Here is a 26,914-nt window from a genome sequence, read left to right on the forward strand (position 1 = left end):
CACAAGGGAGAGTGTCTCTGAGCTGCCACGGAGGATGCAGCACTGTTTATCCATGCAGGCCATGACAAAAAAGGCTATCAAGAGCAGAGGCAGTGACTGGTGAGGTACCACACTGAGCAGAGGTGAAACAGGGCATTGATACTACCTTGGCCTCACTACTGAGATGAGGGAGAGGAGAACAGGCTGCTGAGGACACCAATTGCATTGCTGATGGCTGCTGACAGACCCAAGAGATCACAGCCAAGAGTCTGCTGTCCCTTCAGAAAGCAGGGAAAGCCACATGTCCTGACACCCTCCACAAGTGATGAAAACAGGTCACTGCAGTGGTGCCGTCCAGTGTCTCTAATTAGATCCCACAATGACATCCATAAGAGCTCCTGGGTAGAGAGCTGACTGCTGCTCTAGCTTGGGTACAGGGCACAGCAAAGGGGTCCACACAATGCTATTTCCCAGGCCTGTCCAACAGCTCACTGCTGTTGTCAAAGGCTCAGGTAAAGAGGCACAGGCTTGGTGTGGGGGTAGAACATCACCTCAGGAGCCATCATTGCAACGCTGACCCTGGCCAAGGGGAGGGACAGAGAAGGGTTTTGATGGGGACCAGATGGCATTCCCAACTTCTCCCCTTGTAGCTTTGCGGTTCCAGAAAGCTCTGCTCATTAAAAAAAAAAAAAAAAAAAAAAAAAGAAAGAAAGAAAGAAAAGAAAGAAAAGAAAAAAGAAAAGCAAAGCAGAAAGAAAATTGAGAGAAGGAAAACTCCTCTCATCCTACTCACGGGCTGAGGTATTCCCAAGGCAGCCCTCACTGTCCGTCATCCATCACTACCCAAAATAAATACAAGTTCAGAGCAAAACCCATTAGAAAATAAAGTGCATCTGGAGTGGAAAAACTTCTGCAAAAAGGGGATTTTTTTCCTCTTTTTTTTTTTTCCTTACAAAAAATATCCTTTAAAAAGAAAAAAAAGGAACAGGAGGAAGAAGGCAGAACAATGTGGCTCTCAGCATAGGGGCTAGAGGGCTGTCCCATTGGGGAGAGGGATCTTAAATCCACTCTTCAGCAGGACGAGGCAGATGCACAGAGCCAGCAGGCCGGCCAGAAGCACTCCCGCCACAGCCTTGAGGCAAGAAGTCCTGCTGCGGGTGAAGGTGCTGGGGCCCATGATGCTCAGCAGGGCTGTGCTGACAGTCAGGGTGTACAGGATGGAGACCCCAGTGTTGAGGGCCACGATCTTCCCAAACTTGGCAAAAGGAGCAATGATGCAGAAGAAGAGTGGGACCGTGGCGATCACTGTGGTGACAGCGCTGGAGACGATGGCCACACCCACGTGGCGCACGGCTTCAACCGTCCGCCACTGCCGGCACGCCTGGGGGTCCTGCCAGGAGGGACAGCAGTGTTAGAGCAGCATTTCAGGGTCTGAAGGAGGGATGGGGAGGGACTGTTTAGAACGGCTTGGAGTGATAGGATCAGGGACAATGGTTTGAAACTGGAGCAGGGGAGATTTAGGTTGGACATCAGGAGGATGTCCAGCAACAGAACAAGAGGACACAGTCTCAAGCTGCGCCAGGGGAAGTTTAGGCTGGAGGTGAGGAGAAAGTTCTTCACAGAAAGCATTATTGGCCATTGGAATGTGCTGCCCAGGGAGGTGGTGGAGTCACTGTCCCTAGAGGTGTTCAAAAAAGGATTGGATGTGGCACTTCAAGCCACGGTTTAGTCATGAGGTGTTGGGTGATAGGTTGGACTCAATGATCTCTGAGCTCTTTTCCAACCTGAATGATTTTATGATTCTAAGTTCTGCACAACGAGGATGGTGAAATACCAGAACAGGTGCCCAGGGATGTGGTTGAGGCCCCATCCCTGGAGGCATTCAAGATCAGACTTGATGTGTCCCTGGGCAGCCTGCTCTAGTTGGAGGAGGCCCTGCTCACTGCAGGGGGCACAAGATGACTTTTGAGGGTCCCTTCCAATCCAGTGCAATTTGCAAATCTGCATCACAGCTGAGTGGCATGGAGGGCACAAGTGGGTGCAAGGTTATAGAAGGAAGAAAGCTCACCTCTGCCTGGTGCAGGGGCAGGTTTTCCCCTGCCAGCAGGTAGCCCTCCACTAAGTGCACGCAGTAATCGACAGAGGAGCCAACAAGGATGGAGAGGGAAATGGCTTCCACAGCTCCCATCTCCCAGCCAGACCAGTACATGATGGTCACCACCAAGCAGACCACCCCTGTGTGAAGAAGACCATGTTAAGCAAATTTAAAGGACTCTCTGACTACTGGTACAAGTAATCACTGCAGAGTTTGGGATCACAGCCCTGCAGGCCTGCGTGCCAGCCAGTCTGAACCTCATACACATCCCTCCTGCCCATGGAGGCAAACGCTTCCCTCACCTTCCCTTGGCACAGGGACCATTTACCCAGGCAATCAGCCCTGCTGGGGACAGTGCAGCACCCAGCTAAACAGCAGGCAGAATGAGAGGCTGATGCAGAATGAATCCAAGCCCAGGCAAGTGTGCACGTGTGGCACTACAGGAACAAGGGCTCTTGGGTTTGCTCGCTGGAGTTACAAGGCTGAGGCTTTTCTTGAAGGCAAGAGTGGTGTTTGTTTGTGAGTCATGTGTGGGAGACTAAGTGGTTTTAAAATGATAGATTTGATTTTTAAACCAAGAAGTTTAGCAACACACTTAGACCACAATATCATCGAATCACCAGCCAGGGAAAGGGAATTATTTACAAATTTGCTTCCAATACCAACAAAACCACTAAAATATTCAGCTTTAAAAATCTCCCACTGCTTGGAAACCATGGTGCAGATCCTTGGAAGTAGTGCAATTGTTATTCAGAGCATGTGGGACTTAATCACATTATTATACATAACAGGCAGGGATGGCATTTGTGTAGCTAAACCCCTTATTTAAACAAATAGAAGGGATTGTGTAGATAAAACACACTGGGAGTTAGACACACAAATCTACTTTCCCAATGAGGTTCCTGTGCATTTGTTGAGTTTCTCCTGCTTACCAAGGTCTATCAGGACTCACTCCTGGAAAGCCAAAAGGATTTACACAGAGCAAGAGCAATTCAGTTCAAGTCACCAGAGATTCAGCAGTGCCACAACCCACCGATTTCAGACAAAGGGAGAGCTGAACACACAGGAATTAGTGTTTTTACCTAAAATGCTGAGCAGCACTGGCAGCAGGAGGAGGATGTGAGTGGTAAACACTGCCACTGCAGCCACACAAATAACCAGCGAGAGGACGAGACCGTACAAGGCACTCTGCACTCCTGGAATTAAAGACAGAGCTGATTCAGCCCCAGGACAGCAACAGCTGGGATGAGAAAGGCACTGTGTCCCTGATGGCAATGAGACAGGCAGGGAACTCACAATGAGGGAGATGGGGAGGGGAAGATGAAAGTGGAAAGCAGGTGATCAACTTTTTGCCTCTCACATCAGCAGGACAGGGACCCCTCCATCCATCTCCCTGGATTTTGCCTAGGATTTTGACAGGCTACACTGCTTGGAGCAGAAACAGGCCTTAGGAGTTTGCACAGCCATGGCAAGAGACTGAGGATGTAACACATGCCCATCAGAGTGTGCTGTGCAGGTGTTTCAGAGGTGTTCCATATCTCCTCAGGGACAGAAACATGACAGTCACTTGCCTATGATCTCCATGAAGATCTGTTTCCAGTGCTCACAGGTCTGGAAACCATGTCGGAGAGCAGAGCCCTCTGGGAAGAGCTGGAGTTGCTCCTGCAGGAATGTCTCCCATTTCAGGTAGTCAGCATAGGTCTGGAAGGAAGATTTCCCCTTGTAGGTTGTCTGTAAGAAGATGAACATGTTATTGTCATGTCCTGCTCTTTGGGGCAGGGTATGCTTGGCAAGGGAAGAGGTAGAATGAGCCAGCTGGAGTTGCAGCACCAGGCAGAACTGGCACTGGCAGATGAATAAAACTGACACCAGCTCCTTGCCTGAGCTCTCCTGGTAAGAGCAAAGTGTGGCATAAGCAGCCACTTCAGCAACTTGTGAGTGCAGGCATCTGTGCTACAAGGTGCAAACACTAAATTATGGCTGCAAATCAAGGGGACCGCTGCAGAGAGCAGAGCTAAACCTGGGTCACGCTGTCACAAGGAGAGACGGCAATGCCATGTGCTCACCGATTCAAATGCCATGGAGATCCACTGCACCTTGCCATCCTTCACCCCCACTGCCCCATGAGAGAGCTGCCCAGGCAGCAGGTTTGGCTCAGGGATGTTCTTGCACTCAGGGTGCAACATCTGCAGAAAGGAGGAGATGCTATAACCTGGAGAGAAAGAAAGAGCATGGGATGGAGGACAGGGAAAGGAAGGACATTGGAGCAAGGGGAAAAAAACAACATGAGAAAGCTGCAGGCCCCATTTGTCAGCAGCTGCTTCTCCCTGCAGCTCTGACTTGCCAACACCCTTGAGGTCTCAGCACTAGAGCCCTCAGCTGCTGCTGGCTTGAAAGGGCACTCTGTGCCATCAGCACTTGACTGACACTACCACTGCTGTCTGTCCCCAGCTGTCAGGAAGCAGTACAAACAGCAAGTGCTTAGGAGCTGTCTGCCTAGCCTGGCAGGGATTTTCTCCAGGCATGAGACTGGCTTTTGGCCTGAAGCCAACATACACTTCCTAAACAGCTCCACAACCCTGTGACCTCTGAAGTTGGAGGAGACTGTCACTGGTTAGGTAGGTGAAGCCACAGGGACCATGAATAGCCTCCCCACAAGATCAGGTGTGATTTGATGGTTGCTCAGGAGCTACCAAGAAGATACTAAGTTGTCCAAAATATTGTAAGTGTATCACAAGCAATACTTGTGCTACAAATATTTCCATGACAGGAAAGAATGGATGATATTCTGTCTTCACTGGATTAAAACCTGAAGAACATGCCCAATGTCTTTGTCTCTCATTTTTCTCACAGAAAGCATGATGAGGAACATCTAGAAGGGAACAGCTGCTGTGGGAGCAAAAGAGGCAGCAAGAAGCCACCACTCTTTCCCTTTTGCTGCTGAAGACCCCAGCTCAGACACTACTGCAAGCAGAGCTGCAGAATAAGAGTCTGACGTTTCTGTCTCACTCCTTCTGTTTCATCCCCAAAATGTTTGGTACAACACACAGAAGTATGAGATGAATGGCCCATGGTGATGGGAGCTTTAACTTAAGCCAGGTGGAAAGAGGCAGAGCTGTGCCGCAGCCAGGTCGGGAGAGCTGCCTGCTGAGAAATACTTTTCCGCCCTGCACTGCCTGCATTTACCACCAGCTGCTGCCTCCTTTCCTTTCCATTAGCTGGCTGTTTAAAAGCCCTTAGCAGCCACACTTCTCAGACTGGAGAGTGAGAACCAGTCACCACCCAGGGACCCAGGATCTCCCCAAGGACTCTGTGGTTGGTATGGGTCCTACTTACCAGAGGGCAGGCACTGAGCCCCTCCTGGCTTCACCAGCTCGGTGTTGCTGGCAATGGCTTTGCAGAGGCGGCACAGGTTGCCAATCTCTTTGAAGAGGTCGAAGCTGTCATCGTAGATAACGCTGCCCTTTCACAAGGAGACACAACAACAAGAGCACCACACGTGAGGCACACACAGAGCCACTGGCACAAGAAGGTAGAAGCTAAGTCCTCTCTGATATACAGTGTGGGACTAATTTACAGAGACCACAGGTTATTATATGGTGGAAAACCCCACCTGACATCTTTGCCTTGCTAGGTAACCCAGGAAGAATTTACAGGCTGCCCCCACCCCCTCAAAAGGAAAGAAAAAGAAAAGCTCAGACAGTGTGACAGAAGCCACCACGCCATGCCCCAAACCATCAGGGTCTGACAAGGAGCAGCAGTGCCCAGCAGGAAACTCCAGCTTTCTGCCCACCTCACCTCACTGCCTGCATTTTGCAGCGCCCCTTCCAGAGGATATAGACAAAGGCTGATTCTGCAGATCAGAAGACAGGCAGGGCAGCAGAAAGCTGAAGCGCATCTGCCAAGTGACAAGAGCTAAGTACAATTTTTCAGGGGAAAGCCTGTGAATGTGTCCAGGTATCAGATCTGGGAGATAAGCTGTGGCTAGAAAAGTCACGCTTAGTAATCTTTCCTCAGAGTAATTGATTTGTATTTTCCATGTTAATATTGCATAACAAGATAAACAGTTGTAGAAAAATATCAGTTCCCTGGATCTTGAATTTGTAGTGAAATTTTCATACTGAGCTCAAGATGTGTTTGCTTCTAAAATCCTCAGGAAAGCTAGATTTAGACTCAAAATTAAAAGGTTAGATGTTGCACTCAGAAAGGGATTTTCTGAGAAGTGTGAAGTGATTTCAGTAAGGGCTTCCTGATCTCCTTTATTTGTGAATTTGCTAGAACAGAAATGTTCTTTGGGCTCATCGCAGTGCTACCATCTCTGCTATTCCATCTGTTTAGACTGTTGGAGCACACTGCCTGGGCCGTGGGGATTAAATAAATACCATGCAGGGAGCCTGTCCTTCACTCATCAGCCCTCAGCATGCTTGCCCAGCATGCCAGAGGGTGTGTACCATGTCTCCCAGGACGTGGTTGTCCAGGTGTCTTGTGCGGTTAACGCCTCTGATGCCAAACACCACGAACACCATGGCTCCTGTGTCTACCAGCGGCCGCACTGCCGGCTTCCCGCAGCCTGTGTTCATGCAAGGGTTAAATCCAGAAGTGGCTGACAGCTTTGCTTTGGGTGCTGCTGCCAAACAGAGAACAAAAGTTGGTTACATCAGGTGGTGTGAAAAGGTCTGGCTCTCTGGAATGAATGTGGCTGGATGGGTCCTCGTCAGCTTACCTTTCTCACTGGGAACATAAAGGATGCCTTTGGTGGGTCCGTCCGGGCTAGAGCTGAGGAGACAGCCAGGAGGTGCCACACACACTCGGCCATGGTAAGGGGGCTTGTGTGACTGGGCAAAATACAGTTTCCTACGTAGCAAAGAGAATTTGTTATGGGGGACCAGAGGTGGTAAAGAGGTGTCCACAGTGTTACATGGAAAGAGATGTTCTCAGGGACAGAAGGAAAAGGTGAACAACTCCAGAGCTGGATCCCTACCCACTGCATATTCTGTGCTGCCTGTGCAACCCAAGAGTTCAAGTGGGTAAGATCATTGCCACCCAGTGAAGCCCCCAGTCATAGTCCTGCACCTATCAAGCCTTTGGCACAGTAATGATGGGCCTGCAAAATAAGTTTGCAAAACTGGGGCACATTCACAGCAAAACTAGTCCTGGGGCCATGAGTGTCACCAACTGAGGGCAGAACTGGCCCTGGACATTGGATGCCCCACATCAGCCCCTCGGCTGTGCTGGTTTTGCTATCTGGCTCTGGGGGGGCTTTGGAAGGTTACCGTGTTCGCTGCTGCTCCTTGGCGGCCACGTAGAAACTGAAGTCGAACTTCCAGCCCCTCTTGGTGTCACAGGACAAGGTGGTCATCATCCACTTCCTGGGGCTCGTCTGCTTAAGCAGCCCTACTGTGGACACACAAGCTGTCAGCTTCCTGGTGAAGTTACCGAAAGGCACTCTATACACCTAAGCAATGGATTAATGAAAACAGACACTTAACTCCACGGGGTCGCAGCCCGTTGCACATCAGCATCACACACTCCCCTCCTCCCTGAGCACAGGCACAGCCACACAGAATGAGTGCTGCAGGCACAAACCCAGCCAGCCCTCAGCCTGCCTCCTTCCCAGGGCTGGCTGGTGTGTGATGGGGCTCCTCACCACCACCCCATCCTCTGTGGCCTAGGCTGAATGGTGGCTGCTCTGTCTAGGGTGAGGGACATCTGAAAGTGAGTCCTCCTGGGGTGGTGTGTGTCCAGTATGGCCTTGTGTTCAAGGAGCATTGCCTGTTCACCCTGTGTCTGGATGGAGGGAAAGAGGCAGTGGGAATTCAGCTCAGTAGCAATTTCTACTAGCTCAGCTTCTATTAGCTCAGCTGAAGATGTCAGGCCTCATCTGATCTCCAGACACCCACACTTCTGCTCCCAGTGCTGGCACTGTGTTGCGGCACTGTGGGGCTCAGCAATGCCAGACACCATGCCCTCAGTGACAGCTACCTCACTGCAATGCCCTGCAGCTTTCATCCTGAGATACCTAGTACCCCATGAAGAGACAGGAGAAGGCTCTTGTGCTCACCTGTTGAATGCTGCACTCCTGATAGAGGGGGTCCAACATCTCTGGACTGACTCACCTGGAATGAAGGCACCTCCCCGTCTCCTGGTGACACCATCTGCCAGGGAGCAGGGACACTGGCATTGAGTGAGAATCTGTAGATGGCTGGTCTTCCTTTGCTTCTGGACTTGGAGATGTACACAGTCCCCTGGAGATCTGAAGGAAACAGAAAGCATGAGGGCTAGTGGTACTTCTCAATCAACAAATCCCTCAGACGTGGGCAGCAGCAGAGGAAGGTTCTTCTGGTCTGCTTCTCCTTTGGGCAGCAGGCACAGCCTCTGCCTTGCAGCACCCCCTTCAAAGGTTTCACAAAAACATCCTCAGCTGCGGTAATTCCTGATGGGTTATTGATTCATGTCACCTTGGGGCCTGGCCCAATAACTTTTTTATCCTCAAAATCTCCTTCAAAGCAGACAGAATTTACACTCCTCACAGCTGCCAGCAAGGTGGTAACTCAGGACTGGGATGCAAAACCTATGAGCATCTAGCCCTGGACTCAGGCCAGAAGGATTTGTCACTATACTGTACTGCCACCTGGGTTATGGGACAACGTCCTGGAGAACAGCAGAGGAAGGGGGCTCTAATGACACCACTTACATCTAGCACCTGTCTAGGGCTCAGGGAGCAGAGCCTGGAGAGAATTATTGCCTATAAGCTATTGAGAGATCAGATGATGTATTTTTAACTTGAGTGGATCCTTGGACCCTGGGACTAGGTGTGGTCAAAATTGTCATGCCTCACTTACCTTGCTGCCCTGCATCATTTATGTTCCCTTTGCTTCCCCAAGGTGACCCTGAGCCCCTCTTCCTTTTTTCCAAGGAGGTTCGGATGTTGTTCTGCAAACTGTGGGGCTTTTCCTGAAACAAACCTGTCCCACAAGGTTAGTCAGGGATGAAAGAGTGGACAGCATGCCAAGAGATCCACCAGCCCTGTGCACACCATGGACTCTGCTGTTGAGCACCAACCCCTAAGCAGGGAACAAAGAGTTGCAGACCCCCAGCTGGTCACTGGACTTTGGCCAGCACGTAAGAGCAGAAGCAGTTTGTTTCCATGGACTAAAAGGAATTGCTTCAGCAGAATCATTCAGGCAGTTCCTGCCCAAGGCAGGAAATACTTTTCAAAACACTCCTTTCTTATGGACAGCTCAAGAATCCCACTCCAACGTGTGCCTCCCTTCAGGGATGTCGTCTAATGTCCAGTGTGATATCTGAACAGTGTTGGCCCTACCTCCTGTTTCGGCTCCTCCAGCCCAGGGCTTAGGCCAGTCTGAACCCACTGTGCTCTGGGGAGCAGCACTCACCTGAGCAGGTAATGCAGGAGATGCCTTCGGCACTCAAGTTGTATTTCAGGTCAAGCAGCACCTGGATGTTAGTGTCCGGCCGGAACAGGACTGGGGCACGGCTAGCTGGGTGGAGGCGGCTAGCAAAGAATATGGACAGGAGCAAAACAAGGAGAAAGAGCCCTGCAAGGAGAAGCCCAAGTAAGTGTGTGGGACCCTGCAGGCATCTTGCACTTAGGACACACTCCAACAGCAGGGGTGTGGCAAAGAGATGATATTTTCAACAGGAAAAAGGAACAGCCCCTAAACAGGCTGGCAGCCCCAGGGAAGGCCCGTCAGGACTTGCCATCTCAGCTCTGAGTGGGAGGAGAGGGATGGAAAAGGCTCAGAGTTCCTCATGCACTTCCCTTAGGGACTGACTGTTCTGGGAACACCCTACCACTGAGTTCAAAGTCATCTACTTGCCTCAGTCTCTTGTCACTAGTAATCAAGGCTGGGGGACTGATTGAGATGCTGTCAAACCCTCTAAAGTCCATGCAGATGGAACACTCCCCTCTTCCTTACCCACAATCACCCATCTCCTCTTCACTGCAGACCACAGCACCCAGCGTTCCAGCAGCTCCTGCAGGTGAGCTATCAAGTGACCCCGGCTGCTCTTCTCTGCAGGAAGCTGCAGATTTTCTGGCATCACAGATACCAAGGGGACATCCCCCATTTCCAGGGAGACTAGAAAGACAGAAATGAAAGGCTGCTTCAGTGCTCAGTGCCATGAGTGACTCTCATTGCCTTCTGCTCTCATTTACAAAATCTTCTGCAAGGTGCTGTGCAACTCTTTCTAAAGAGACAGAGTGAGACCCAGGCAGAGGCAGTGATTTCCCAGGACATCACAGGAAACATCTTTGTCAAGTCACTTCCATGTGAAAACTACACTTCTAAATAGCTCAGTTCAAAGCCTGTGCCTCAGGCTCCTCCTTCTCTGCCAGATCCCACTAACACTATCCATAAGGTCACAGGGACACTGCATGCTTCTTAAGCCAACCTGTCACCCTAAGTATTGTTTACAGCTAATTATACACAGCAGACCTCCAGCCTGGCTCCTCTCTGATCTCTCTACTCCAGCTCAAGGATGCCTAGGGATCTGCTCTCTTTTCTATAGGTGAGAAAGGGGCACTTTCTGTCAAGGGGTCAAAGTGTGCCTGCCATGCTGACCCAACTGGAAGAGGCTGCTTTGCTTCTTCACAAGCTATCTGACACCCTGGGGCCCCTGGAGAAAAGCATCCTGCTGTTCACTCTGCCCAGGAGACGGGAAGGAGTTATTTCCATCCATTACCATTGCACTACGGAGCTCACCTGCCTGCCTCTCAAAGGCAGCTCAGAGCCTGCTCTTCCACAAGAGGGTCTGCACACTGCTGTGGGATCAATAGGCTCTCAGCCATTGATTCATAGCATCCAGTTCCCATTTGCTGCTGGGCCTGAAAGCTTTCCACTGCCCAGAACAATTCCACTGGGGGAAGGGTGTGGGAGGGGTAGAAAAGGAAGAGATCCCAGCAAGTGTTAAAAGCCAGGTATTACAGAGTATGTCCCTGTAAGCACCCTTATCTTTGATCAGGCCTAGAAGGATTATCTCCTGGTCTCAGAAAAGTCACTGCCCTCTTCTTGCCATGACAAAGCAGATGCTCAGAGGATGTGATGCTGGAGAACAACAATTCTCTTGTGTGCCTCCGAAATGCATTGCCCTGAATAGCAGAGAAGAGGGAAAAGCTTTACTCAAAGGTGAGCTGCTGCTATGGATGGGCTGTTTCATGGCTACATTCATGTCACTATCAGTGGCTCCAGCAAGAAAGTACAATCCTCATTAGATTAAGAAGGACTATTAAAGTAGTTAGAAAGCAAATATCAGTACCCACTGAAGAGCTCAAAGCAGCTTACAACCACTAGGGAGTTCAGGCTCCTACAACCTCCTGTGGCAGCACCATGTTCAGCTTAAAAGTGAAAAAAGGGAAACAGGCATGGACCAGTGGCAGGAAGAGCTGCAAGATGACCAGGGAACTGTGGTCCCCCGGATGGCACTACACAGCAGGCACATACCAGGCTCATCCTCCACACTGAGCAATGGGATGTCATCATCCAGATATGGAAGAGTCTCTCTGCCTGTTCTGGAGGTGGTCTCTGAGGCAATGAAGAGATCTTCAGCCAGGTGCAAGGCACTCTTTTTGGTGCACTTCTGGCTACAGCTGGGTTGCAGCAGGAAGGAAACAAAGGCATGAGTCTTATGCAGCAAAGTTATCAGTGGGCTCCTTCAGTGACAAGAAGAGCAGAAACAGCCTGCTCCAATTAGTTGGAAAGGCAACAGGCTCTGCCATGAACCATTTTCATTGCTAAGTGCTGAAGAGGTCAGGGGCTGAGCTGCTCTGGCAGCAGGCTGGGCTAGAGACAGTGCAGGGCTGAGCCATGAACAGAGGGCACTGAGTGACGGCACTTTCAGCAGTTCATCTCCCTGCTAATGAATTCAATCAGGCCAGGTCACCTGCACTGCTAAAGAGCAGGGGAAGGGGAAGTGTGCTGACTTTCAAATACAAATCTCCATGCCTTACTCCTGCTCACAGGCAGGAGCAATGCTGATCTGTTTGCCTCACAGGGCTTGTGCCTCCACAGCCTGAGGATTCATTTGTGTAGAAAGTGCTCTGAGGACACAAATTCCTTCAGTACTCCACGGGATTCAGGGGAGAGGCATGACTGGCACTGCAGAGTCTGGCTCCTGGGAGGCTCCTGTGCATATGCTGGGACCCTTCCATTTTGTTCCCATCTGGAATGGCAGAAGGTAAATTCCCCTTCTGTTAGAGACTAACAAGGAGTGGCGAAGCCAAGGTGCCTGAGGGTTATGAACATAACTGAAAGCACAGGGCAGGGATTTGCACACTGCCTCGGCAGTGAGCTCCACAACAACTTCCCACCCACACAAGGAGGCTCCAGGGCTCACCTGGTTTGGCAGGAGCTCTCTACTGGGGACACATAAAGGGTCCATATTCCAAGAGCAGCTGGCATGGTGAAGAGCACAGCTACCCAGCAGCAGGACACAATGAGTGACATGAAGAGCCCAAAGTCATGCACAGCTGGGATCTACATGAAGAGAGAGAACATGGAGCTGGGATGACCTGGGGCAGGAGACTGAGGTACACCAGTGTGGACAGAGCTATCTGGAGGAACTTGAGTATAGCACATGATGACCTCAGCCACGGTAGTCAGCAAACCCAGCAAATACAGAAATGAGCTGGAGCCTGCCAACCACTGGATCCTGTTTCATCAGTGGCACATATTGTCTTGGAGGCTGATACAGGGAGAGTGTCCACTGCCTTAGAGCATGCAAGGGACAGCCCTCTCTAGGGCAAGCAAGTCCAGTACACCCCTGTGCTGGAGGAGAGGCCAGAAACATGGTGCTGGCAGCCTTCTGGCAGAAAGAGAAAGCCCCAAGAGCCAAAGCTGTAGCATACCTGGGAGAAGATGTTGGCAGCATAGGCTGCAGCTGTGGTGAGGGAGGTGAAGAAGGTGGCCTTCCCAGCTGTCTGGATGGTGTGGATCATGCGCAGCCGCAGGTCCTTCAGGTGGGTGGCTTGGCGGTAGGTGTTGATGAAAACAAAGACATCGTCGACCCCTGGGAAGAGAGGGAGGAGACTTGGACACTTCACTCACAGCAGGGACACATGCTAAAATCTAATTTCACCTCAACGTTTGCCCTGCAAATAATTTCACTTCACAGGTAATGGAGGGAAAGGGCTTGACAATTCAGCCTGCACTTGCCACCATCACCTTTCCCTCTCCTGCAGCCTGGAGCTATGGAAGGCAGCACAGGTAGCTTTGAGGAAGAACGTGCTTACCGATCCCCACGATGACAAAGGCAGCCACACCGTTGAGTATTCCCAGGTACTGGATCCCAAACACAACGTGGTACAGGAACAGAGCCACCAGGCAGCTTAGCCCAATACTGGCAATGCCAAAGAATGACAGGAACACTAGAGGAGGAAAGGAACATGGAGCAGATAATCCTGTTGGCCATCTTCTGGAAGAACAGAAACCTCACACCTGTCCTGTTGGGATACTGAATCTCTGGAGTGCATTGGTGACAGAAAATAGTTCAGGGCTGTAAGAGTACAGCTTGCAGACTCCTTCCCATGAGGCCCATCCACGAAATTACATCAGCTTTACCAGCACTGGTAAGATGGGAATTTGCATCTTATTCTTGTTCTCCGTGAGCCTTCCCCTAACCATGCCCACAAATCTTTGCTCTGGAGAATCAGACTTGCATGACCTTCTGCATGCTGCTGTAGCACAAAGCCAGGCTGGTATCAGAGCACCAGAGCCTCTCCTGGGTCTTACACAGACACAGCATGTTTGGATGTGGGTGAGAGCAGGGCAGCTGTGACTACAGCCTACCTGAGCAGGAAGTAAGGATGTAGACCAAGACAGCTATGCAGCTACTGCTGATGAAGGCCAGCAACATATCGTTGTTGAAAGTCCTCCTCACTTCATAGTCAAACAAATCCGTCCCTCCATACAGCACCTGGACTTTGCTGCGGTGGGAAGATATGAAGGAAGGAAAAGGAGTAGGCAGTTGAGTGTAAAGACAGTAGAACCAGGGGATTTGAAGGACAGTGTGTCCCCCAAAGCCAAAGGAGGTCACTGCTGCCATAAACTTGGCAGCTCTCTGAGGAAACAGCTCAGTGGTGAGAGCAGGTTGAACAAGGTTGCTGCTGGAGGTGAAGTTCACACAGAAGGGAAAAAAGAAAAGAGCACATCTAATATTTTTTTAAATACCTCCCATGCATGGTGGGTCTTTGGCACTAACAGACAGCTCCTGAAACCCTCAAACCAATCCAATCTGGAATCCTAATCATTGTTTATTATTGAATACAAAGGTAATAACCAGCGGATGTGGGCAGAGTGAGAGCTTATCAGAAACCGGATGATTTACCAGCTTCTGCTTCTGAAAGCAGGCTCTGAGAGAGAGTAATTCCAGATAATTTAACCAGGAGTACAATAACTGCACCACAGGAGGCTATCAGAAACCTGAGCTTCAGAATCAAGCCTTGGCGCCAATTCCCCCTCAGCTCTCCTTAACTGCAGTGTGCTCTGCCAGCCCAGTGCTGAGCATGCTCTGTGGCTGTCTGCTTGCAGGGCTGGCAGAGGCAGGCTGCATTTCAGTCTGCTTTTGAATATTGATGTCCCTTTGTTCTGGGAGCTATTGGGGTTCAGAGCAGTGGAGCAGGTACTCTGACACTGGGGCCCACTTCCTTCCCTCAGCTGGCTGGAGACTGGGCTACTCTTTGACTGTTCTATTTGACTGTCTCCCCCTCACACCATTGAGATTCTATTCAACCAAAGCCATACAGACCTGGTGGTGAAAAAAGGCAGCATTCCTGAAACTTCTCCTGCCCCGAAACTCCCCTCCTCATGTCTCTATACAAAGGGCAAACACTTCTGGAAGGAATTACCCTGGCATGAGCAAAAGCAGACTTTGATCCACAGATTGATGTCTTGAGTACAGCCCATTTTACCCCCTGCATCTGACCATCTGGGACCAAATTCAGACCAGGAAGGCAGAGAAGCATCTCTGTTGGGAGCCAGTAGAATTGGACTTGTGAGATAGAAGTGAATAGAGAGGGGCTGAGTGGAAAGGCAGGCACCAGATACAATCTTTGGCTTTCTTTCTTTGTCTCTATTGATGTCTCTGGCACATTGCTGCAGTAGGAAGTGACATTAAAGGGAAACATATGAGTGGCTTTCTGCCATATGCTCCCCACCCTCATTCAGAGCACTGTGCCTGAGCCCATCTTCAAAGGCCATGCTTTTTCTCTTTTGTCTGTGGCCACTGTTTGAGGCTGACCCTCAGTCCGAGCTGGCATGCCAAGCCTTCTGAGCCTTCCAGGTGAGAATGGATGCTGCAGGGCTATCAGACCAGAGCTGGCACCCTGAAGCTTTTACACCCTGAAGGACCTATTCCACGCACTCCTTAAGTGGACCAGAAGCCTTTCCTGCTCTCACCCACTGCCAGCAAGGCACCTGCCCTGTCTGCACAGACCCTCACCTCGTGGACTGCTTGGCCAGCATGGCCACGTAGGTGATGACAAAGTTCTGGAACTTGTGGCGCTGCTCTTCCCAGCGATCCTCCACCGAGTAGTAGTTGGGCAGTGGTGCCCCAAAGAGGATTTCACTCCGCAGCAGAGAGCTCTTCTTGTTCTCAGCAGACAGGCCCTCATCCACATACCAGTAGAATTCAGGATGGGTCATGGCCAGCTCCAGGGACCCTGTGGGAGAAAGCAGCACCACTTTTGTTAGATCCTGCTTAGCTGACTTGGCAAGGCACAGGGTCTAGTCTGACAAAGGGAAACCAGGAGTGATCCTGTCTTTCATCAGAGTGACACTGACTGCTGCTGCCTTGCAGAGAGCAAGGGGAAAGCTGGATTGCAAGGACTCACATTCCACTTCTGCTTTGTGAGTCTGCTTGTGATGTTGCCTACAGGCAGTTCCCCATGAGGGATGTGATCTGAACCACAGCTGCCTCGAGCAGCAGTGCACACAACATCCCTATCAACATTGCTGGATGCACTTAGTGCTCCTTCAGCAGGCCAATATTTACTCCATCACACTGGTAAGCACAAGAGCCAAACAAAACCCATAGCAGGTGAGAAGTCCTGTCTCTGCTCTGACCTGGTACTTCTGCCACCTGATGGAGTGAGGGATGCAGAGCAAGTGCTCAGTAAGAGGCACTACCTGCCTACCCCTAAAATGCAAGTTCCCTTGAGTTCTCACAAGACGCAGAAACTATTCTCTTTCCTATTTTAGCAGCAGAACTACCTTTGGCTACCCACACTGGAGCAGATGGAGTTAATTCTCTGCCTGCTCCCTGTATGGCTCCTGGACAGCTATCGTCTGCAGCCTGTGCTTGGGAGACAGATGGAGGCTTCATCCCACAGCCACATCACACCCACAGACTCCTCATGATTCACCCCTTTCTCACCATTGAGAGCCTCTGCTGTACTAGACAGGCACAGTACAGGGTACAGAGCTGGGAGGAGGTGGCAGGGCCTTCCTCCTCCTCTCCTTATAGAGTCTTTACAGCTGGTGACTCACAAGCTGCCTTTCAAGCTCCAGAGCAGCCCACAGACCTCTTTCATCTGCTCTGTGGTGAAGGGAAGCTCATCTCTATTGTCTGTTCAAGATCTAACATGCCTGTAGTTAACCACAGTCATTTGCTGGGGACAAGGGTCAGTAGAAATCATCTGTACTTTGCAGTAGTGCCCTGCATTTCTCCCCCTTGCTCATCTCTGGGGTCTGGGACTGGGGCTGCAGGGGCTTTGCTGGAAGAGTTGAAAAGGGGCCCTAGCACATAACAGACAGTTCCTCAAGGCACAACATGGCAGCATCTTCCTCTCTGCACAAGGCTGCACACCAGTAAGAGACTGCCTGAACTTGCAGGAGATGCAGGCCTTAAAACGTGCCAGCTCCCACCCGGGGCCCTCAGCTCACCTTGGATGTCAGCAAGGTCTTGTCCCATGCCATCATAGTAGATCTTCCCTCCTCTCTCAGTGGGAAAGAAGTAAGTCATGAGGGAGCTGGGAGGGGAGCAGTAGGAGTAGGAGCCCAGGGGGAGGTCCTTCAAGACCTCGTGGGGCTTCCAGCAGAACTCCCGGAAGCGAGGGTGGTCCATGATCTTGCGCTCGACCTCGTGGATGGTAACCAGGCGCTCGGTGGTGAAGATGTTGTTCTCAGAGTCCCCCCGCGCCAGAAAGATGAGCTCGATGCGCCAGTGGGCATGGGTCTGTGTGTTGGCACTGATGTAAGTGCTGGAGTAGTCCCAGCGGGGGGCACCCCTCCCAGTCCGGGCAGTCCTGTTCCCCGGGTTCAGGTGGGCCTGGGGCTTGGGGGAGCTCATCCTGCTCTCTGGGGTGCTGCGCTTCACCCGGGCACTGACCCCAAGATGGGAAGCATTGAGATGGAGCTGCTGGAGCTGCTCAAAGATGAGCCTCTGCAGGGTTTCAGAGGTGAAGTCAGCCAGATCCCGGCGGTTCCTCCCCCATGACCCAAACTGGGACTTGAGGGCCAAGGCAAGAGCATCGAAGCGCTGAGAGGACTCATGGTTGCGGATCTCGAAAGCATTGTAGGAGATGTCGATGTCCAGGGCTGGGTAGTGGAGGAACATGACAATAGCAAGCACGGCAGGGATGGCACAGCCCAGGAAGAGGATGAAGCTGGCACAGTAAGGGTTGGTAAATACCCAGCCCACAACATTCCAGAAGCCAGACACTGGCAGCGTGACATGCAGGGACCTGACTCTGCAGGGGCTTTTCCCACACAGCAGAGCACCCTCTCGCCTCTTCTGGGGGGTGAAGGCTACATCTTCATCCTCCTCATCTAGCCAGGCATCCTGTAACAATGGGTCATCCTCTGTGTCCATGTCCAGTGCCTGCACAAAGGGGCAAAGGAAAGCAGTCAGCAAGGCCCAGCAGGTGGTGTCACCAGGCACAGCCAGGAATCCACAGCAGCTGCCAAAGGGTTCCTGCAGCAGAGCTGGAGAGGACAGCACACTCCAGCCCTCTCAGCCCTGCATCCTCAGCAGCAAAGCAAGACCCTACAGACCTGCTGCAGCCACTGAAAGTGCAGGTTCAAGATGGGTATCCCACACCCTGTGGCAGAGAAACCAGAGAGGGGAGAAGTTCAAACTACAGTCCCAGAGCTCAGTGCTCTGACAGAAGAGGGCTCTGCAGGGCTCCAGGAACACCACGCATGGAGATGGCAGGAGATTCACAGTATGCTGCTCAGAGTGCAGTAGCAGGAAGTTTTAATTAGCTAACCTGGTTCTCATGCACAGGAACAGTTCATGCTACCAGATGAAAAATGCAAGGGACCCTGCCTTTCTCTCCTCACAACTGACAATAGATTTTCCCCCCAGCTATATGCAGTCTCATTAATCTTTCCCACCAAGTGTGCCTGTGTGCACACAGACCCAGAAGCAGAAGTACCTGTACACACACACCAATGTTCAGGGAGAAATCCATGAGACTCTGCTCTAGACCCTTAAGTTCCCTGATCCAGTTTCCTGTTCACCACCAGAGTGGGCAGAGAAGTGGCTAGACAGACCTATTTTCCTTCTCCCCTTGTGGGAGAAGGTTTTCCTAGTTCCTATGGAACGATCAGGAAGCAAAGGCAGTTACTGTCCTCATGGAATGAGAATGAGGAGTCTCCCCCTGTTCAGCTCACACAGGGGTAGGCAGTAAGGGAGATCCTGGGAGCTGCCAGCACCCACAGGTTCTCAGACTTTCCCATGTGTCTCTCCTGGGTGCTGTGTGATAGCCTTCCAAGATAGGAAGCTACAAGTGATGGTCCCTGAGAGCAAAGCTCAGACCCTGGAAGCAGCAAAGCCCAGCAGCCCCAGATCACTGAGTGGATGAACAGTTTCAGATTCTTACTTGTCCCTGACAGTTGCAAGCCATTTACACTGTGGCCAGAAGCAATTTATGAGCTCTGCTCCTAACCAGTGTTTCTATCTTAACAGGGCAGGAAGATGAATTGCAAGCACCCCTTAACTATAAGGTCCTCAGAAAACTTAGCTGCTGCCTGAACTGGGACCAAGAGGAAGAGCAATGGGGCAGAAATGTTCCCTGGCAGAAGAAGTTTGTGCCAAGGAGCAAGTGGCACAACAATGTCCCTGGCTCTGATCAGCCTGGGTGATGCCTGTGGCTCTGCTTGCAGGGACTTCAAGGGAGCTACAGCAGCTCCCATGGGATTCACTCTGGGCTCAACACCATCTGTGCTGTCAGGCTGGGCAGAGTGCTCCCAGCATTCCATAGCCTGTGGGCAACAGGGAAACTCCAAGCTCCATCCTCCCTGCTCCTGCACACACCAAGGAAAGCAGGGATGTGGATCAGTGGCTTTAATCTGCAACTGATATGGTCCCGAAACATCCCACCCTTCCTGTCAGTGTGAGAATGGGGACCTTCCCACCCCTCACTGTGGTTAGGCTCCAGCAGTTGGCTCACCCAGCTCAGCCAGGCTGCAGAGAGCTGAGCAGGAGGGCATGTGAAAGCCTCTGCTGAATCCACCCCCTGCTCTGCAATCTCACAGTGGCAAACCAGATGGAGACCACTGATGGCAGATGGCCACAGTCCCTCTTCTGCCAGACCTCCAATCCTCAGGGACAGGGTGAGGAGAGGGAGGCTCACAAAACTCTACTGTGTTTCCCGGTAGTGAATGGTGCTTATGGCCAGGATTGTGCCCCAAATATTTCTAGAACATACTTCTCTCTGTGTGTGTCAATCCTCCTTTGTTCCCCCTCCCCTCAGGGACAGGGTGAGGAGAGGGAGGCTCACAAAACTCGGCTGTGTTCCCCCCTTCACTTGTAGGGCTGTTAGCAAGAAGAAAGCAAAGCAGGGGTCTTTTCAAGTCTTGAAAGGTTAGGAGAAATCTAGCTGGGTTTGGACTCCATTGATATTTCTTTAATATTCAGGATGCAGAATCCTAAACAGCCAGGGAGCTTCTGAAAGTTTCCCTGAACAGCCAAGCATCACTACCCAAGCCTTTAGCACTGGGGCAAAGCCAAGAGCATACAAACAACACTGCAGGTCTGCAGGTGCTCCTCTGCCTCAGCGTCATGGCCATGCATACCCATGTGATCTTCTGTTGCTGCTTAGAGAGCTTTACTTTGTCATGCCAGGCAGGAGGCTTTCCCAGGTCCTTCAATCTGCATACAAATCCTTCCCCAGCTGTTCCTTACTGCAGTCCTGCCTTCCCTCCCACACTCTGCATGCCCAAACTCTCCCCACAGAGCATCCAGAATTCCAAGGCAGTGGCATTCTCCGTGACCACACCAGTTCCCCCCAAAACCCAGCACGGTGCCAGTCCCAGCTCCCCCTACACTACTCACATCTGCAGACAGTCATCCCCAGTACATGCCAGCCCTTGGCCAGTCTAACTCACATCCATCACTGGGCTGACAAGCACCATCACCTTTCTGCCTCCAAGCCTTTCAGCTCACATTAGCCATGTGCAGTTGATGTGTACACACAGACATCTCCACTCCATCCAGCTGCCCTGTCTCCCATTGGCCTGGGCTCTCCTTCAACAGGATGGAGCTACTGCAAGACCTGCTGAAGCATACCTATTTTCTCTTTAGAAAGAGAGGTAAAGAGCCATAATAATTTCCCATTTATTGAGCTACTGAGAAGAAGGAGGGAGAAGATTCTAATCCTGAAACAGAAGAGCCTGCACGTGATAAGAAAGGGAAACGAGAGAGACTGAGATAGTAATAAGCCAGCAAAGGAAGAATCATATCTGCTTTTTAAACCAAGAGCTAAATCCTCAACTCAAGGAAGGGATCAGACCTCAGGCATCTCCCTCTGGCTCTTCCATCCACTCCCATGGTGACTGCAAAATCCAGCTTGCAGCAGACGGGCACCCACAATGTATTCACGCCAAGGCATTCTGCTCTCTAGCCTAGGACTGGTACAAATTCTGCTGCTGGTACAGACCCCAGCACAGCAAATCCTGGAAAAGACCCAAGATTATCTGTACTCATGTGAGAAGTGAGTCAGGGAAGGATCAAGATTTGGTCCAGGCAGAAGCAAGGGCAGGGAGGGAGGCTGTGCTGTCCCCAGTAGTGACAGCCTCCCTCTGCATGTGGGGTAAGCACGTGCCTGCATCCTGCCCTAGTTCCACCGCGGCTCTGAACTCCCTTCAAAAGAGAGTTTACCACATGATTTGGCTGCAAAGCCAGACACAGCTCACTTAGCATTGCCCCTGGGACTCGTCTGGCTTTACTGCCTTCGTCAGATCCTGCCTGGGTCAGGATGAAAGCTTATCCAACCCCAAACCACAGCAAACTGAGTCGGCAGGGGAGATAAACCCTGAAATCAGCCAGAAGGGAGTGAAATTCATTTTTTCTGCTTGAATTCTACTTGGGCACTGGCCTGTTTTCCCTCCACCACTTCCAGTACTACCCAGGGACTCCCAGCCCTGAAGCATGGCCCAGTTACTTTTTCAATTCTAGGATAGGCACAGTGGACCTAATCCTGCAGCCCTCAAAGCTCTGCCTCACTTCTGCTCCAGAATGGAAGGAACAGAGGATAAGAGATGCCCTAGGAGCCCCAGATACATTTCTTTAGAGAAGAGGCACTGATCCAGCCCCTTGGGATAGGCATTCAGAGTTCTTGGGCTTCGCTCTGCCCCTTCCAAAGCAAACAGACTTCCCTGCTGGTTCAAAAGCAGTCAGGACTCCACAGAGTGGCAGAACCTCCTGTAAAGAAGGTTCCTGGCTCAGATTTAGGGTGCTGCTGCAAGCATAGCTTTCATCAGGTCAGGGAAAGGTAAAGAAAACTGGGCAAAGTAAAGAATTTTGCTCTTGCCTGCAGCAGGTGGGATCCAGCTCAGATCCCAACAGCCTTGCAGGGATTGTCACTCACTTGCACCCCAGCCAGGAAAAACATCCATGCAGTTCCCAGGTGACAAAAGTTCTTTTTCAGTGAAATCTAGGATAGAGGAAAGTCATTGACAAGTTGGGGAGAGGCAGTGACAGATGAGGAAGCTAATTACACTCGACCTGACTAATTAATGCTGACTTTCAGATTAAAAAATCATCACTAGTGTTCCATTTCAATTACCCAGTTGTTCCTCCTTATAGAAAAGAGAAAGCCTTGTACATCAGCAAGCTAGAAGGAGAAAAGGAAAGAAAGCACAAGGCTAGAAGGGGAGGGAAAGACAGTTTCTGTAAAATGGGAGATTCCTATCAACAAAATAATTAAACTTCACATTTTTTTTTCCCATGGGCAAAGCTTTCAGAGCAGAGCTAGCAGTGTTGTGGCCCTATCAGCATTCCTGAAAATTCTTGGAGTGCCTACCAAAGACAGCTTTAGGCCCCTTTGCTAGCTATATAAAATTCTAAGAAGCAGAGAAATGGCTTTTGTGCTTGCAAAATGATCCAGCTCCTGCAAAAAGCCACCTCTGTAATGATGCACAGTTGATAGCAGGGATGGACACGGTGCCTCCCAGGCCCTGTTATGCTGCAGAATGCTCTACTCAGCTCTGGCTGCATAAAACAACTGGAGGGCATCATTAATGGATACCCGCTGCAAAGCAGGGCTCCACAGTGGCACTGAGACTCACGACCAGAGTTTGGCTCTGCACTTGAATCACTGAGGCTAGTCTAGAAGGAACAAGCAGGAAGGGCTTTCTCAGCTGTCCCTTTATCAACAGAGCTGTAACCCTGTGCATGGAGAAGGTTGAGTGTTGCCCTTTGCTGGTGTAGACCAGCTCTCATCAATGGGAAACAAGAAACAGTAAGAAGGAACAAAACAGAATTTCTGGGCCCCTAATTGGAGGTCTGACTTGCAGAGGTGTTACACTCCTGGAAAAGCATGCACAGGGCACCTCAGACTGAGCACCTGTGCCTGAATCTCCTGAAATACTTCTGAAAGCAGGGCCTTAATTCAGCTACAGAGCAGAACCTGTGCCTGAGGACACAACCCAGAACCTGTTTCAGTGGAATGCAAACACAGAGATGCAGAGGCTGCTTAAAGGCACTGGTTCAAACTGCTGGCTGGACTGGCTCCACCATTATAAATCAATAATGACTACTTTTCCAATTGCATAGCACAATGCAGCAACAAGGCTTTAAACTGTTGGGGTTTCTTGGGATTTTTTTTTCTGGGCCCTTTGCATTTTCCTTCCCCCTTGCTTTAAATGCTTTGGTGAGATGTACAAAAACCTTGGCAGACCCCAGACACTCTTCAGATCAGGATAACATCAAAATGCTCCACCAGCACAGTGCTGATGGAACTGCAGTGCAATACTGTACATATATTTGGTGGGAAAAAAGTTCATGGTTAAAAACCATGCATGTGTGTGTGTATACATATGCAAAGCTCTGTCATCTGCAGTCCCCCTTGCCTACAAGAGGCAAGACAATAGCTAGGGCTGTTTACAGGATGAAGGGTTCTCTGATGTCCCAAGCTTTATGTATAAAGTAAATGCATGCTCTCCTCTTTCACTGCTGACTCTCCTCCCCTTATAGGCACTTTTATGCTCTGCCCAAGATAAGAGCAGCTGGAAATGGAAGGAATCAGCCAGACTCAATGATCTGAAAGGTCTTTTCTAATCTAAATCATTCTATGATCTATTGACCTGCTTTCAGAATGGACATAGAGTGGTTGGAGCACTCAGCCTATGACATGGGGGTTCTCCTGCCTGCACCTGCCTGCTGTTCCACATGTCTGACAAGCACTGATTAGATCACCTCATAATTATATGCCAAAAACAGTGTGGAAAGATTAGCTGCAAAGTCAAGCACTCACCAGTCAGGAAATGCCAAATTCAGGGCTGGCACAGCATTCTTAATTTGCCCCTCTTCTGTAAATGCTTTGCAGTGCACTTTTCCTTCCAAGCCCAGTGTCCAAAGGCAGGGACTTTGGCCTCCACCGGTGCCTGCGACGGATGATGCTCCCCAACCCAGCAGCTATTTGCTACCTTGTTCTCTCCTCATTGTTCAGCCCCTGCTCTCATGCCTCATTTCCTGCACGCTGCTCAAGCCTGGCTCAGAGGCAGAATTATTAATTTCCTCATGAGCTTTTCAACACTGCCTGTCACGACAGAGTCTGAGGGCTGAACAAACAGGACTGAACTGAATCTTCTCCAGTATCTCAGAGAAGGAGGAGGTGGTGTAGTCCCTATCTGACAGATGTGTGAGCTGAGAAGGGAAAAACAGACACCTATTCTGGGTGCCTAGTTTGGCACACAACTCACCTCATTTCTTAGAGTGCAGGGAACAGCACAGACGGGGCTGTGTGCAACAAACCGCAAGCGCTGCTTTGTTCTGCGAACTGGAACATCAAACGTAACTATCCTTGTGCAACCTGACCTCTCCGCTGCCAAGAGACATCCGGCCTCCGCACCCAGAGACAATTTCACACATAGAATACATAGAATACATAGAATAAACCAGGTTGGAAGAGACCTTCAAGATCATCGCGTCCAACCCATCCAATCCAACACCGCCCAAGCAACTAACCCACAGCACCAAGCACCCTGTCAAGTCTTCTCCTAAAAACCTCCAGTGATGGCGACTCCACCACCTCCCCAGGCAGCCCATTCCAATGGGCAATCACTCTTTCTGTATAGAACTTTTTTCTAACATCCAGCCTGAACCTCCCCTGGCGCAGCCTGAGACTGTGTCCTCTTGTTCTGGTACTGCTTGCCTGGGAGAAGAGACCAACATCTGTCTGTCGACAACCTCCCTTCAGGTAGTTGTAGAGAGTAATAAGGTCACCCCTGAGTCTCCTCTTCTCCAGGCTAAGCAACCCCAGCTCCCTCAGCCTCTCCTCGTAGGGCTTATGTTCCAAACCCCTCACCAACTTTGTTGCTCTTCTCTGGACTCGTTCCAGCAAGTCAACATCCTTCCTAAACTGAGGGGCCCAGAACTGGACACAGTACTCGAGGTGCGGCCTAACCAGTGCAGTGTACAGGGGCAGAATGACCTCCCTGCTCCTGCTGGCCACACTGTTCCTGATGCAGGCCAGGATGCCATTGGCCCTCTTAGCTGCCTGGGCACACTGCAGGCTCATGTTCAGTCTACCGTCGACCAGCACCCCCAGGTCCCTCTCAGCCTGACTGCTCTCCAGCCACTCTGACCCCAGCCTGTAGCTCTGCATGGGGTTGCTGTGGCCAATGTGCAGAACCCGGCACTTGGATGTGTTAAATCTCATGCCGTTGGACTCTGCCCATCTGCCCAGCCTGTCGAGGTCCCTCTGCAGAGCCTCTCTACCCTCCAGCAGATCAACTCCTGCGCCCAGCTTGGTGTCGTCAGCAAATTTACTGATGATGGACTCGATGCCCTCGTCCAGATCATCAATAAAGATGTTAAAGAGCATGGGGCCCAGCACTGATCCCTGGGGCACACCACTGGTGACTGGCTGCCAGCTGGATGTGGCACCATTCACTACCACTCTCTGGGCTCGGCCCTCCAGCCAGTTCCTAACCCATCTCAGTGTGCTCCCATCCAAGCCATGGGCTGACAGCTTGGCCAGGAGCTTGCTATGGGGAACGGTGTCAAAGGCCTTGCTGAGGTCCAGGTAGACTACATCCACAGGCCTCCCCACATCCACCAGGCGGGTCACCTGATCATAGAAGGAGATCAGGTTGGTCAGGCAGGACCTGCCCTTCCTAAACCCATGCTGGCTGGGCCTGATCCCTTGGCCATCCTCTAAGTGTTGTGTGATTGCACTCAGGATGACCTGCTCCATAATCTTTCCTGGTACTGAGGTCAGGCTGACAGGCCTGTAATTCCCTGGCTCATCCAACCGGCCCTTCTTGTGGATGGGTACCACGTTGGCCAGCTTCCAGTCAGCTGGGATCTCTCCAGTGAGCCAGGACTGATGAAAAATAATGGAGAGTGGTTTGGCCAGCTCATCTGCCAGCTCTCTCAGCACCCTAGGATGGATCCCATCTGGTCCCATGGACTTGTGGGGGTCCAAGCTGCTGAGGAGAGCTCCTATCACTTGCTCATGGAACAAAGGGAAACCATGCAGCTCCCTGGCTCCCTCTGCCAGTTCTGCAGGCCAGCTGTCTGGTAGACGTTCTTTCCAGGTAGTAAAAACTGAGGTAAAGAAGGTGTTAAGTACCTCTGCCTTTTCCTCATCCTGTGTTACAACATTTCCTTCTATGTCAACCAAGGAGTGGAGGTTGTCCCTGCCCTTCCTCTTGCTATTAATATATTTATAGAAGGACTTTTTGTTGTCCTTCACATCAGAGGCCAGTTTAAGTTCCAAATATGCTTTTGCCTCCCTAATTTTCCTCCTACATGCCCTAGCAACCTCTTTAAACATTCCATGGGTTGCCTCACCTTTCTTCCAAAGATGATACACCCTCTTTTTTTACCATCTATGCTAACTAGTGACGTGCATGCCAGTACCTGGATCGCCTCAGAAGGGCTTAACAGCGCCAGAGAGTAAAAGGACCAGCAGTTCCCTCGACTCTCTTTGCCTCCAACGTGGCCATGTGGACAAGGAAAGGGACTACAAGCTCAGTATGTGGGGAAAATGGAGAGAAGACTGGTTTAAAAGATGCTTGCTTTGCTGTGTGAGAAGCCACCACATGCACACAGAACAGACAAGAAGAAAGTGGAGAGAAGATCCAGGTAACCTTGCAGCTCTGCCCCACAAGGATGTACAGCAAAGGCAAGAAGTTGAGCAAAAAGCAGCTCTGCTGCGCTTTGCTAGGAGTAAGGTGCTGCAAATAAGAACTAGCTCAGCCACCAGAGTTGCCTGTTATAACACCACCATTTTCCTGAATGCTTCCTTAACTAAGAAGAAGAGTGATCCCACAGCCTTGGATCAAGGCAGACCATTGTATGGAAATTGAGGCAGCCCCACCATGGCTCCAGTGGATACCAGCCATGAGGTCTGTCCCATGGTGTTACTTCCTA

At 50.9% G+C, this 26,914-nt stretch overlaps 1 protein-coding gene across 4 annotated transcripts in view; it reads right to left on the reverse strand.

Annotated features, from left to right (window-relative positions):
- Positions 1 to 684: 684 nt before the first annotated feature.
- The window catches only part of DISP3 (dispatched RND transporter family member 3), a 97,635-nt gene continuing 71,405 nt past the window's right edge, over positions 685 to 26,914 (reverse strand). For 2 of the 4 annotated variants that reach the window (XM_054175963.1, XM_054175961.1), the window contains exons 2-21: positions 16,975 to 17,911; positions 15,533 to 15,752; positions 13,882 to 14,018; positions 13,326 to 13,460; positions 12,942 to 13,102; positions 12,431 to 12,570; positions 11,539 to 11,684; positions 10,015 to 10,176; positions 9,472 to 9,633; positions 8,917 to 9,039; positions 8,191 to 8,327; positions 7,348 to 7,529; positions 6,798 to 6,928; positions 6,526 to 6,701; positions 5,411 to 5,537; positions 4,141 to 4,286; positions 3,646 to 3,805; positions 3,157 to 3,270; positions 2,048 to 2,214; positions 685 to 1,369 (exon numbers count right to left, since the gene is read on the reverse strand). In XM_054175963.1, coding sequence (XP_054031938.1) covers positions 1,007 to 1,369; positions 2,048 to 2,214; positions 3,157 to 3,270; positions 3,646 to 3,805; positions 4,141 to 4,286; positions 5,411 to 5,537; positions 6,526 to 6,701; positions 6,798 to 6,928; positions 7,348 to 7,529; positions 8,191 to 8,327; positions 8,917 to 9,039; positions 9,472 to 9,633; positions 10,015 to 10,176; positions 11,539 to 11,684; positions 12,431 to 12,570; positions 12,942 to 13,102; positions 13,326 to 13,460; positions 13,882 to 14,018; positions 15,533 to 15,752; positions 16,975 to 17,902 — 4,017 coding nt within the window. In that variant the 5' untranslated portion in view covers positions 17,903 to 17,911 and the 3' untranslated portion in view covers positions 685 to 1,006. Of the gene's footprint in view, positions 1,370 to 2,047; positions 2,215 to 3,156; positions 3,271 to 3,645; positions 3,806 to 4,140; positions 4,287 to 5,410; positions 5,538 to 6,525; positions 6,702 to 6,797; positions 6,929 to 7,347; positions 7,530 to 8,190; positions 8,328 to 8,916; positions 9,040 to 9,471; positions 9,634 to 10,014; positions 10,177 to 11,538; positions 11,685 to 12,430; positions 12,571 to 12,941; positions 13,103 to 13,325; positions 13,461 to 13,881; positions 14,019 to 15,532; positions 15,753 to 16,974; positions 17,912 to 23,789; positions 24,088 to 26,914 lie in introns of those variants that run through there. The other 2 variants (XM_054175962.1, XM_054175964.1) reach the window with 2 other exon arrangements.

Source organism: Dryobates pubescens, chromosome 33, assembly GCF_014839835.1.
Source record: "Dryobates pubescens isolate bDryPub1 chromosome 33, bDryPub1.pri, whole genome shotgun sequence".
In the NCBI taxonomy this organism is placed as follows: domain Eukaryota; kingdom Metazoa; phylum Chordata; class Aves; order Piciformes; family Picidae; genus Dryobates; species Dryobates pubescens.